Raw genomic sequence first — 13,399 nt, forward strand, 5'->3', positions numbered from 1 at the left:
ACTATACCTTCCCTGCCGTTGGCCGGGACAGCAACTGCAAGCGCGCTGCTCTCGTCCTGCCGTCCCTCCCCTGCCCGTCACTCACAGGCTTTGCATAAAGCCTCCCCCCGCCCCCCAGCCCATATACCCCTTCTTCGCTCCGCCGCCGGGGCAGAGCTTGTGGTCGGCGTGCCGGCAGTAGCGGCTGCCGCTCTTTTCCCTTTCTTCCGTCCCTCTTCCCTACCTCCCGCCCTCCTCCCGCGACCCGCCTCCCGCCAGCGGCACCAGCTCCGCCCGGCGCTGCGCGGCTCCCGGCGCTGCTGCTCGCCCGCCGCATCTCCGCGGCGCCGCCGCCGAACCGGCACAGCCCAGCTCCTCTCCCATGCGCGGCGCTGCGTCGCCCAGGGACCTCCGCGCTTGCCCAGGAGCCGCTGCTGTAAGTTGGTGCCGCTGGCCCGGTGCAGCGCCCGGCACGGAGAGGAGGCGGGAGGGTAGCGGCGGGGCAGAGCTGCCGCCAAGCTGCCGGCGGTGCTTCTCCGGCCGGAGCCGGGCTGCCGTGTTGGTCCCCGGCACGGGCGGAGGCCGGGCTCTCTCCGCCCTGTCCGGAGCGCCGGGTACCAGCGGGGCACTGGGGGTCGGCGTTCGCGGTGGTTTGCTATATCCTGTACTCGGCTGCCCTTGGAAAGCGTGGGCTCTTGTTACGAGGGCTGCTAGCCTCCCCGTTGGGCTTCAGCTTTCCTGCTTGGAGCCCCGGGCGGTTCGGAGCATCCCTCAGCGGTGGTGAGGCAGGGCAGGGAATGAGCGAGCGCCTCGCTGCTCCCCGAGCTGGCTGCGGCGCTGCTCTCCCTGCGCCAGTACAGAAACTTTTGCACGTGGTTATTGCTCTATAAAGCAAACTAAATGCATTTTAGCTTCTCGCACTGGTTTTTATATCAGTCTGGGAAGAAGCTCGTTAAGTTTCTTCTCAGATTCGGAGTTATTTAGGCGTTTCGATGGGGCGAACCGAGGGGAATTTAGAGTTGCGTTTCTTTGTTTGCATGTGGTGAGCAGTAGTGCATTCCTAGCAGCGTGTTCTGCTTTCTGTCTCGCTGCAGGTCCTAGGCAGCCACTGAGTCTGAAAACTTTAGGCAGTGTCACGGTTTGCCTCTGCCACATTGAGGCACACAGTGCCTCACACGTCGATGCTGGTTTAGCAATTGAAAGCGATGGGACGATTAATAGATTTCCTCTCTTTCAGCTGTTTCACTGATTCTAAAAAAAACCACAACCACCACTGTCGTATTAAAATGAGCGTGCATCAGGGATGCATCAGTAATTTGAAAATACTTAAGTTTTCAGTTGATTTAAGCTGAGACCTGCATGCTATAGAACTGTTAAGTAGGACAAGGAGCCTGTTGTTTAGTCTTAAAGTAGTGTTTACTACTGGGCTGCTGTGACAAGTAGCCTGTTGAAGTGTAATTATAAATCAAAGTCGTGGTTCAACCTCTGTTCCTAGATAAAATCTGTATCTGTAATTTACTGACCACTTCTTGTCTTTTACATACAAATACTATTTCTAAGGAAATAAATGCCTAAAGGGAATTGACTAATATTGTTCAAGATGAACACTTGATCACTGACAGTAAATTACCTCTGCTGAAGTATTTGAGGCTTGCATAATTTCCAACACCAAGCGGAGAAATTGGAAATGTCATTTTTGCATTTTAGTATTCTTCCAAGATTCTGGATTGACCTAATTTACAGAGACTCAGGCAATTTACAGAAACACTGCCTGTTAGTGAGTGATGATACCTGCTTCTAAGGGTGTTTGTTCAGCTAGTCAATGTGCAAACTCATCTCAGCACCACACTGGAGGAAAAAGATGTGTATGGATATGTATCTTTGTTCTGTTTGGGGAGATATGTTAGCTTATCTTAAATGTGAATTGACATATTTTGAATTCCTCTCAATAGATGACATTGTGATGATAAAGGCAATCTTACAGGCACAGTTCAAGACCAGCATGTGTGAAATCTACTTCTCACCAAGAGACTAAGCCTTCTGTTTTAGTAGGGTGAAATGCTGAGTGCCTTAATTCAGTAGCTGTTTGGGAAGGGTTTTTATACAAATTTTTGACTTTTTTCTTTTACAGTGGTATTTGTTACCCTGGCTGTGGGTGGACTTTGGGTAACAGACAGTGAGTGATCTGTTCCTCCCCTCTGCATGTGGTCTGTAGTTCACTATCCTCCACTGCATGCATGACTGCAGGGTGGTTTTTTATGTTTGCCTCTATTTTGTTGTGGTTATGGGCTCATTCTGAATGGTGCTGAACAGGCCTTCCGGGGAGTACAGAGCCTGGTGAAAGATCGAAATCCCTGTATCTGCAGCCTCTAATGTGAACTTTACCTGCCCTATTACTGAATCCTGTGTGCATGATGAAAGAAAGTTTTCAGTAAACTCTGGATTCCTGCAATATGTGGGGGCAAAGAAGAGAGCCTGTGGTTTCATTAGAGATCCTGACATGCCTAGACTGTGATGTCTACACTCGCATTCAGTTAACTGGAATAGAGTGTGGGGAGCAGTGAGCATATTCAGATACTGGTTATTCTGTTGTCTCTGATGGGTGTTTAGCTCCCATCCTGCTCCCTGGTGAGGAACCTTGAAAGAGTAAGTCCTCAGTGTGAGGAAAACCTGCCTGTAGAGATCCAGTGAATACTGTGTTTTGCAGCATTTAAGACAATAAAGTGCCTGGAAAAGTTTGAAAATTTTGACAGTAAAGTGTTGAGCTTCCTGTTTGTGTTATCAAACTGCTTGTATACTAGTATTTCAGGCCATGACCTTTCTGTAATCCTTCAGTTCCAGGAGATTTCAACCTGTAAATGGTCAGTATCTTAATTTTGGCTATAGGTTAAGTGGGTTATTTTAGCCTGAGATTAGTGCTCAAGATCCTCAAATGCCATCTGTTTTTTTTTTTTTTTTTTTTTTTTTGCCAGACAATACAACTTCATTAAAGGTCATTTATTTTCCTTGTAGGAGTTCCTATTTTGAAGACATACCAGCTGCCTTAAGTTGTTCTGTGCTTAGTGCATTGGTGTAGGGAGCACTGGTATGATCCCTTTCTAAGCTTTTGCTTAGAAAATGGTAGGGTGAGACAGATTCTCTGCCTTGTAGCACTGATGTGTAGGAATGCTCTACTCCTCTCTGTTTTGGAGGACTTTGGATTGTGCACTGTATATTGGGCAGTGTTGCTTGCTATTTTCAATCCCAGTTAAGTTTCATGTGACAAATTGTGTTTCATATTAAAGAAAGTGGGCTATGGTACTTTTACAGTAAGATGTCTCTCTAGTCTTTGCTTTTAGTTGGGTTTAAGGGCTTTTTTTGCTGTAACTGAAGGGAAAGGTGTAACACAGACTTGCTGATGTTCAATATGGCGAGTCAATTACATTAGCACAGATAGTGAGGAGGATGGTACTGGCTGCGCTACAGTTAGACTGCAGGTGTTGCATATTCCATATACACAGATTGCATGTTCTGAAATGGAGTCTGCTGTCCAAATTATATGTGAGGTTTTGATTTTCTCAGTGTTTCTGGTCATATGAACCTAGAAAAATACATCTATTAAAAATGATGGTTTTGAGGCTTGTAAAGCTCTTGTATTATCTTGAAGCAGAAATGTAGGAATTAAATTCTACAATTCAATACTGCTTAAAGATGCTCAAGTATACAGAAATGTTTGTGTGAGAGTAAAGTATATCCACATTAAATACCTTCACAAGTGGCCCCAGGTGCTCTGACTTAGGACATTGCATGCTTTCCAGGTAGACCTTTTGGCCAGTTCTTTATTCGAAAGTGCAGTAAAAGGTACTCTGGACATGCAAACAGCATAATAATTAGTCAAGTTTGGTTCTTGGCTATCACAAAGTGTTCTCTGCAGTTTGAAGAGAGAGAAGTGAGATTATTACAGTACCAGTCACAGCCACAGCCTGCACTGAGTTCTTTGTTTCATCTCCTACTATTTGCATTGTGGCTTTTTGGCCATTAGCTTTGTATCACTGCCAATATTCCTCCCTTACCCTGTACTCCATACTGTTCTGATTTGACTCTTAAATCTGGAAACTTGCTGTAATTATACGTAGACCTGCATATCATGGCAGGTAACAGTACCATTCACCTCTAAACAGGATCTGAATAGGGTTTTGTTTGTTAGGAATAGGGCAGGATAGGATGGTTTTATGCCTCCTCAAAAGTTCAGAATGAACAATGGCTTAGGCTCTGAGGACCTGACTCTCCAGGTGGCTTCAGAGACAGTGTCTCAGTGACTTCAGCTGGTGATCAAAACATGTTTTTCTGCTGACCCTGCCTATGTATATGCTATATCACTATAACAAGCAGACGCTGAATTCTGTGGAATAAGGATGGCATCTGTACAATTTACTAATCATATTTTTTTACAGTTACACAAGTCTGAATGTATGATACCAGGGTTTTATTTTAAAGTTAGGGTTTTTTTTTTTTTTTCATTTTGTGTTGTTGCGTATGGAATCACTATACCAAAGGGAAGCTTCCTAATGGGATTAGTAGGTTTTTGTTCTCTATGCAGCTTTTGACATTCCTTAGGTATTCTGTCTAGAAGCTCTTCCTGCTATGATTCAGTACAGGAGAATGTTTCAAGCGTGTGCATGTGTATGTATGTAATGAATCAGCTGGTCTAGGTTGGGGAAGGGTGAGAAAATCAGTCCTGGTTCATTTTCTTTCTCCAACTTACTTGCTTACTGTATTGCTCTGAAAGTTGGAGATCAGGTTTCCCAAGATAAACCTGCTCTTGGGCAACAAATTTAGACTATGTCATTTATGAATCTCAGCTTACAAAAAAATAAATGTATGCCAAAGGGAGATGTAATTCTCTGTCCACTCAGCTGTAAATTAAGGTTTTTTTCTCCCCCATCCTATAGTTAATAATAGACACACTTTTTGATATGTAAAAGTAATAATGATTTTGACTTTTATTTATTTTAATTTTTTTCTTTGCTTATAGGTGTGAAAGAAAATGTCGGTCAGCATGCATGAAAATCGCAAGTCTAGAGCCAGTACTGGCTCCATAAACATATACTTGTTCCACAAGTCATCCTATGCTGATAGTGTCCTTACTCACCTAAACCTCCTGCGTCAGCAGCGTCTCTTTACAGATGTACTTCTCCATGCTGGAAATAGGTCGTTCCCCTGCCACAGAGCAGTTCTAGCTGCTTGTAGCCGCTATTTTGAAGCAATGTTCAGTGGAGGACTGAAAGAGAGCCAGGACAGTGAAGTCAACTTTCACAATTCTATTCACCCAGAAGTTCTGGAGCTTCTTCTGGACTATGCATATTCCTCCAGAGTTATCATCAATGAGGAAAATGCAGAGTCACTGTTGGAGGCTGGTGACATGCTGGAGTTTCAGGACATTAGGGATGCTTGTGCAGAGTTTCTAGAGAAAAACCTTCATCCCACCAACTGTCTTGGTATGCTGCTGCTGTCAGATGCTCATCAGTGTACCAAGCTGTATGAGCTCTCTTGGAGGATGTGCCTTAGCAACTTCCAGAGTATCAGTAAAAGCGAAGACTTCCTCCAGCTGCCAAAAGACTTGGTAATGCAACTCCTTTCCAGTGAAGAATTAGAAACTGAAGATGAAAGGCTAGTATATGAATCAGCTATCAACTGGGTCAACTATGACCTGAGTAAGCGTCACTGTTACCTGCCAGAGCTACTGCAGACAGTGAGACTGGCCCTCCTGCCAGCCATATACCTTATGGAGAATGTGGCCATGGAAGAACTTATCACAAAGCAAAGGAAAAGCAAGGAGATTGTAGAAGAATCAATAAGATGCAAGTTGAAGATCTTACAGAATGATGGAGTGGTCACCAGCTTGTGTGCCAGACCCCGAAAAACTGGCCATTCACTTTTTCTTTTGGGTGGCCAAACCTTTATGTGCGACAAGCTGTATTTGGTAGATCAAAAGGCAAAGGAGATCATTCCGAAAGCTGACATTCCAAGCCCACGGAAAGAATTCAGTGCTTGTGCCATAGGCTGCAAAGTGTATATCACTGGGGGACGGGGATCAGAAAATGGAGTCTCCAAAGATGTTTGGGTGTATGACACCCTTCATGAGGAATGGTCGAAGGCCGCTCCCATGCTGGTAGCTAGGTTTGGCCACGGCTCTGCTGAACTTAAGCACTGTTTGTATGTAGTAGGAGGGCACACTGCAGCAACTGGTTGCCTTCCAGCTTCCCCTTCAGTATCCCTAAAGCAAGTAGAACAGTATGACCCCATGACCAACAAATGGACCATGGTTGCCCCACTGCGAGAGGGCGTAAGCAATGCAGCTGTAGTCAGTGCGAAGCTGAAGCTGTTTGCTTTTGGTGGTACCAGTGTTAGCCATGACAAGCTGCCCAAAGTCCAGTGCTATGATCAGTGTGAAAACAGATGGACTGTACCAGCCACCTGCCCCCAGCCCTGGCGCTACACGGCTGCAGCTGTTCTGGGAAACCAGATTTTTATTATGGGTGGAGATACTGAATTCTCTGCATGCTCTGCTTATAAATTCAACAGTGAGGCATACCAGTGGACTAAGGTGGGAGATGTGACAGCAAAGCGAATGAGCTGCCATGCGGTGGCATCTGGAAACAAATTGTATGTGGTTGGAGGCTACTTTGGCATTCAGAGGTGCAAAACGTTGGACTGCTACGATCCCACATTAGATGTATGGAACAGCATAACAACTGTGCCCTATTCATTAATTCCCACGGCATTTGTCAGCACATGGAAGCACCTCCCCTCCTAATTGTGTATATGTTGGCAATTACAAGTTATCAGGTAAGCAATAACGCCTTTGAATTTCAGTGTAATAATGCTTTTCAAAAAACTTTTCAGCAGCAGCTCTGAGGAGGGGTTAGTATATTTGATGCAATTTTACATCTGGATCACCTGAGACACATATGTTCACAGGCTGTTGTAAGCCAGGCACCACGTCTGTGACAACACCAGATCCTGGAAGTAGTTTACCACATATCTTGCACCTGCCTTTACAAGGCTTTTCCCTATATGATTGTGTTGTAAAGGACTGAGAAAAATAACATTTTCAACTTGTGTGGAAATGCAGGTAATATTTTGAAAATTGACTCTGGCTCTTAAGTATTAAATGCATGCTAAACAAAGGTTCTACTGCCATTTGTCTGATGACTGAGACTAGGTCACTCTGCATCCTGTAGCAATACCTGAAAAAGATACAGTAAATTCCGATCTGAAGCCTGTTAGTGAATTCACTTGAATTTTCATGCAGACAGTGGAGACAGCCTCTAGAGAAAGCTGCTGTCTTATGATAGGTGTTTTACAAGGAGTTCAGGCCTAATTTTCAATCTCAGCTAGACAGTGTGGTTGCATCTTCATAGACTAAGGTTGCATTTTCTCCATTTTAACACTTTAAAATACAGACTTTTCAAAATACTTATGCTTATATATGATGAACTAGGTATAGTGTCAGGAAGATATGTAATTAATATTGCAGCCTGAAATAATTACTAGTTTATAGCACACACTGTTCCAAAACAATTTAATTATACATAATGGGCCAGGTTCTTACCAGATGCAACTTCAGCATTGTATCTTCTCACAAGCAAGTCTGAATTTGGTCTTGCTTGATGGGTTGTTGTGCATTTCTTACTTTTGGGAGGAGGGGAGATGATTTTTGCTCTTAATCTGTATTTTGCAGCAAACCTGGCAGACTCCCATTTGTGTTGTGTTGCTTTTATTCCCCATTTCCTCCTTGTGGCTTTAATACAAAATCAGTTACTGTCAGCCAAATAAATAGAGTGATGTCCTTGATCCTAAATAATCAATGCCCTGTGAATGGTGGCTTCTTTTTGGATTTGAGCAGTGTATATTGTACCCATAAAGATGAGCAGCTTATAAGAAAAAGGCAAATAAATAGAGTTGCAGTAATTAAACAAGCTATTCATGTGCCTCTGGGTTACCTAAAAGTTCAGACTGAAGAGGTTCTCCAGAATATAGGAAGAAGAACTTGTGTGTAAAGACTTCTAGGTTCGTCTGTTTGGGACAGATCATTGGGGAGGTTTTTTGGTGTTTTTTGCAGCAGTAGACCTTTGTCTGACTCTTGCAGTAAATGCAAACCCCAAAGGTCTTTGAAGCAGTGTAGATAGGGCAGACAGTTACTCCTGTAGTTGTCTTTTGGTTGACTGGGAGTTTTGATTGACTAAAGAATACAAGGTTGGGCCCATGCAAAGCAGGAGCTCAGCTTTGAAATATACTGTGAAATTGGGCAGTGTTGTGCCATGATGCTCTGCTCTGAGGTAGTTGTTTGCCTTGAAAGCACTCTGCCCACTTTGTTTTTCCAGACTTTTCTTTGGAAAGCAGAGCAAGCCCTAAAGACTTACCAGGTCCTGGTTACTGGCCGTAATTGCTCCCCAACAGCAAATGGAAGCCCTCATTTCTGTGTGTCAGCTTCCTCCCTAGCTGGGAACTGTATCTTAATATCTTCAGTTAATTTGTATTATTACTGACTTTATGCAGTTCTCAGTGTTATCAGAACAGCAGTATTGAATGCCTGGACTCGGGTCTGTGCCAAGAAAAATACTGACTTACTCTTCTGAGTCTCACTTAATTGTTCTGGCGTTTACAGCGCATAAGGGAGTCTTTTATTTTGAAAAAGAGTTCTCCAAATATAACGGTGCAAAAAGCTTTCCTTTACTCTGCAGTATCTTGTTAAAAGCCATTATTTTATCTTCACTAACACACCAGATATCTGGCTTAACTAGCACACAAGATAACTGAATGTAGCTGTAGTCTGAAATCTCTCCGGTACTGTGTGCTCATCCAGCAAGTAGGTTGTTTTTTTTCCTACTGACTCCTGCTGCTTTGTCAGTGGGTGGGAGGGCCAAAAAGGAAATTACTTGTGATTAGTCTGTTTTCATGGTGCTGTGTGGCCCCAATCTGACAACTTTTAGGAAGACTTAAGTCTGCTTTGTCTTGTTCCTCAGACTTGGGAGTTTTGGGTTGGTTTTTTCCCCTCTATTTTGGTATTATTTGTAGCTTTTTTTTAAGCTCATCCCATGACAAGAAACACTGTTTCAGCTTGAGTGTTGATAGTCTGTTTTGATGGGAAGAATGTCATGCTACACTGAAGAATGCCTAGAAAAGACTAATCAACACTGACTGGACCCTTTTTTTAGACATAAAAGGAATAGCCCACACTTGCAAAAACACTGTGGACTGGTATGTAGGCTGAGTTGTTTCCTGTGAATGTTCTCTGTTGTTCTTAGACATCACAGCCTGAGAGAAATGTGGTGTGTTCAAAGGATCTGTGAGTGCACTAGAGCTCATTTGCATTGTAATGAAGTAGTATTTGCCTTATAAAATTCTAGCAGTGCTGTCAGAAATTATTGTGATGAACTGGTTATGGTTTGGAAGCTGGAATTTGGATACAGGTTCACAGTGAAAAAGCAAGCACAATCTCAGCATCCAGAGGCTGAGTTTCTCATTGAATAATTTATTTTATAAAGGACTCCAGGATGGATTTATTGATGGATGGTATATTGCTGTTTAAAAAGAAATTAAGCAGAATTCTGCTGAAATGAAGAGCAGACGTATTTTAAGTAAGGGAATTCTATGGCCCTCTCTGTTAGTAAATTCAATTCAGAATTTGTTAAGGTGAACAGAGGTACTGGGGCAAGACCCCTTCAGCTTCCCTTCTGCTTTGCTCCAACCAGGTTTGTTTTGGCTGAGGTACAGAAAAAACTCTGCACTGAGTGTTCATGTGGATTTTTGTGAAGGAGAAGTTACAAAAGGTTGTTTGCTTAAAACAAGTCCACAAACTTTTAAGATTTTGGGGAACATAAAAATATGGAAGTATGCAGGATACATAGTCTATCACTTTGAAGTGTATCAGGCCACTTTGATTTAAGTTTCAAGTGACTGAATTTATAACCAAAACATTAGTCAGTCTTTTTGCAGTCAAGAGGATGGTTTGCCGAGTAATGTTACTAGAATAATAAAGTCAGAATCTCATCCTAAATAATTATGTTCTTGACTCATTTATGTATTAATAGTTGGGTATTGCACAAGAACCTTGAGGTTCAGGGTGGGCAGTGAAGCCCCTTAGCTGGGTTGTATCCTAAGCCTAGCTTTTAGATTTTCTTTGACATCTAACAAAAACCTTATGGTATATTGTTGCAGCAAAACCTTTTAAGTCATTTCTCTATCCTTTCCTTCCACCTCTTCCCATGCTTTTAGTTTACTCCTTTATTTGGAGAAGAGAATTGGAACCTCAGATCTGGAGAAGTTTTTATGAAGAAAAATCATTCAGCGTTTCTTGAGTTTGAAGAAAATCATCTGCATCTTTTAAATTATCCAACCTAGACATGAAGGAATGAGAGAAGAAGCTCCTGTCTTCAGTGCTTCAACACGTGGTTTAAATATGAATGGACAAACCTCTGATCTGGTCCTTGTGCTAGTAATTGTGGATTAATGCCCATGTTAATCAGTCCTTCAAAGATGAAAAAAACAGAGACAGAACTTCTCTTGGCTGTGCACCACACATCACTTGATTTCCATGGACCCCACTGTTTTTATGTGAAATTTGAAATGGTTGTCACCTCTCTTTGTGGTGGTTTGAAGTGCCAGCACCAGCTGCAGAGGCAGCATGCCAGGTCTGAAACAGCAAGATGCTGCTGTGAATGAAGATACAGCAGCATTGCTGCTGAACTCTGCTGACTGGAGTGTGCTTGCCTGTGGGCAGTGCCTACAGCATCTGTTACACCCTATGTTGCATTGTCCTGTGTGTAGTAAGTGACCTTCTGCTTCATAAGGACCAGTCCAGTGGTGAAATGTTTTTGCAACAGTGGGGAACAAACATAACATCCCCAAAATGCTCATTGTTCCCGTTCTTCCCTGTATTTATAATTCAGTCTGTCCCTTTCCTATTATGTTATTTGTTGTAGATATAGTTATTTATTGTTCAGTGCTTGCATGCTGAAATAATGCCTGCAATTGTCTTCATTGCAAGGGCTTGTGTGAATTGTATGTTTTGCACATAGTGTGATTGCTGACTTGCTCTGCTGCACAAAGAAAGAAAACTATGGGGTAACAGTTGGAGGTGGAAGGGAGGAGTGGCTTCCCAGTCGGAAATGGAAGGATTACAAGACAGGATTTTAAATCACACATGTACTAAAGGAAGAAGCCATGGAGGTCACTTTCTCAGGCCACCAGCTCCTCAGGTTGCATGTAGTGTGTCTTGTAGATGGTGTCCTTGCAACATTTCATTTGTTGGTCATGCCTTTCAGTTTCTAACCTGGAAATAGCCAAAGTCTCTTGCAACACTCGCTTTGTGCAGCTTCCTGATTGCAACACAAATACTGTGGAAGAGCTTCTGGATACCAAGCCCAGATGAAGTCATTGTCCAAACTTATTTATTTATTTATTGGGTTGAAGGAGGGTTACCTACAATATAGCCACATTGTCCTGAAGGAGTGGAGAATGGTGATTCAAGAATAAAAACAACAACAACAAAAAAAAACCTCAACATAGGTTAATGATGAAGTCTTAAAAAAAAAAAAAAAAAAGAAGAAAGAGCGTAAATTTTTGCACTGACTGGATTGCCTCATCCATCTGGATTTCAGATAACCTGAGTGGCCAGATGTCAAAGACCCAAGTGCTCTAGAAAATTCTTATGGGGATAGAAAATGAATTTCAAACCTCTTATCTTAAAAAAAAAAAAAAAAAAAGCCCTCAAACTCTGCTGCTTTTTATTTTTGTTATCCAGGTGTATCTTTAATCACTTGGTTGCTCAGAAGCCTGAGAGAATCCTGAGAAACCAAACTTTGATTTTTCAATAAAATTGTTTCTTATTATTCTGGTCTTTGGACAGAGATGAAGCTACTCTTTTTCTTAGGAATTTCAGAAGCTTGTGTTTCACAGGTACTTTCTTTGCCAGATCCTGTAATGAAGCTTGTATTGTATTGTGTTTTTTCTTAAATGTTTCTGGAGCCCACTTAAACTGGCATATTCATGGTGTAACATGGTTGGTGTGTGCTGTGTTATAAGTAAACAGCTGCATGTGTGCATGCAAAACAAAAATAGTCACGTTTGTGATGCTTGCCTTTCTCTGTGTGAAAGTGATGTAGCTGTATTTGTGAAAGTTTTGTCATCTGAAAGTGTTTACATTGGTCACTGGAAGTTTGTCTGCTCTGCCTTACATTTGATTTGCTGTTTGGAGTAGACTCTTTACATTTCAGAAATAAAGTATTTGGATTTCCGTGAATACTGAGAGAACATTGATTGATAAGCAGTCATTTGCAGTTTTTAAAAGGGTGAGTTCCAGTTAGATGTGATAAAATTATAGTTCCACTGATGAAACTGATTCATTGAAGTGGTAGATTAAAAAAGTATTTAAACCTACAGCCTCTTTACACTTGCCCCCCCCCCTTAGACGACCTTTAGCAATAGGAAAACAGATTAGGATAGGTCTCATTTCTATATCCCTGTACCTGCAGGTTGCAATACTGAAGCAAACAGCCTTGAATTTTTGTTGGCCTTTCATCTTGTGGATCACTCTCAGGAGTGAAGGGAGCCATAAAAGACACTAGAGGAAGTTTCCTAGGAACCTAGAAAAAATTTTGTGAGGTTTCTTCAGTGTTCACAGTTGCTGGACTTGGGCAAGACTGGATGGGAAAAAAAATAATTTTTCTGTCACGCACTTTTCCTCCACGAAAACGTGACATTTGTGGTCAAGCAACTCTACTTTGTTAACCTCACATACTGCATTTGGGTTTCTACTTAAAATAAGTTTTATCTGACAAATAAATATCTGCAGTAAAATATTAACTTATTGATCAAAAGCCCATAGATATCTATGGTCCACCTTGCTGTCAAGAAAGGGCAGAGCACACTCACCTCAAGCTTCATGCAGGGTCACGTTGAGCTGCTGCTTGGTGTTTCTTGAGACCACAGGCAGTAAATGGGGAAAATGACCGGAGCTGCTTGCAACCCCAGAAACTGGGGACAAAGACGTGGATCCTGACTGTACACTGAGGCTCGACTTCAGATAATTACAGGTGAAGCTGCCAATAAGCTAAGGCACGTTTTCTCACTCTTTGCAGCTATTTTGGGCCTTAGAAGTACAAGCAACTTTTTTCTCCTGTTTTAGTTAATTTCAACATTACAAGCATGAAAATAGTATTTGTGGTAAAAAAACCCTCTAAACCATTAAAAACTGTGGTATGGGTTTTATAAAATCAGAGACAAACTAGCTGGCTGTTTAGACAATTTTACAATCAAGCCCCCATAATAAGAATCTTTAAATAAAAAGACATAACAGTAATTTTAAACTTTGCTGGAAAGGCAAATAATGGATTAATTTTGATCTCTAAAATAGACAAAACCTTTCCCCCCTCCC

At 42.2% G+C, this 13,399-nt stretch overlaps 1 protein-coding gene across 1 annotated transcript; it reads left to right on the forward strand.

The window, feature by feature from the left end:
* The first annotated feature begins 265 nt into the window (after window positions 1–265).
* On the forward strand, window positions 266–12,265 carry ENC1 (ectodermal-neural cortex 1). The gene is made up of 3 exons (XM_068177146.1): window positions 266–415; window positions 4,994–6,807; window positions 10,240–12,265. The coding sequence occupies exon 2, from the start codon at window positions 5,006–5,008 to the stop codon at window positions 6,773–6,775; it is 1,770 nt and encodes a 589-aa protein (XP_068033247.1). The 5' UTR covers window positions 266–415; window positions 4,994–5,005; the 3' UTR covers window positions 6,776–6,807; window positions 10,240–12,265.
* The last annotated feature ends 1,134 nt before the right edge of the window (window positions 12,266–13,399 follow it).

Source organism: Anomalospiza imberbis, chromosome Z, assembly GCF_031753505.1.
Source record: "Anomalospiza imberbis isolate Cuckoo-Finch-1a 21T00152 chromosome Z, ASM3175350v1, whole genome shotgun sequence".
Lineage (NCBI taxonomy): Eukaryota > Metazoa > Chordata > Aves > Passeriformes > Viduidae > Anomalospiza > Anomalospiza imberbis.

Bases quoted from the DNA above. Each gene is read 5' to 3' on its own strand.
- ENC1 (XM_068177146.1), top strand. From the start codon at position 5,006: ATGTCGGTCAGCATGCATGAAAATCGCAAGTCTAGAGCCAGTACTGGC.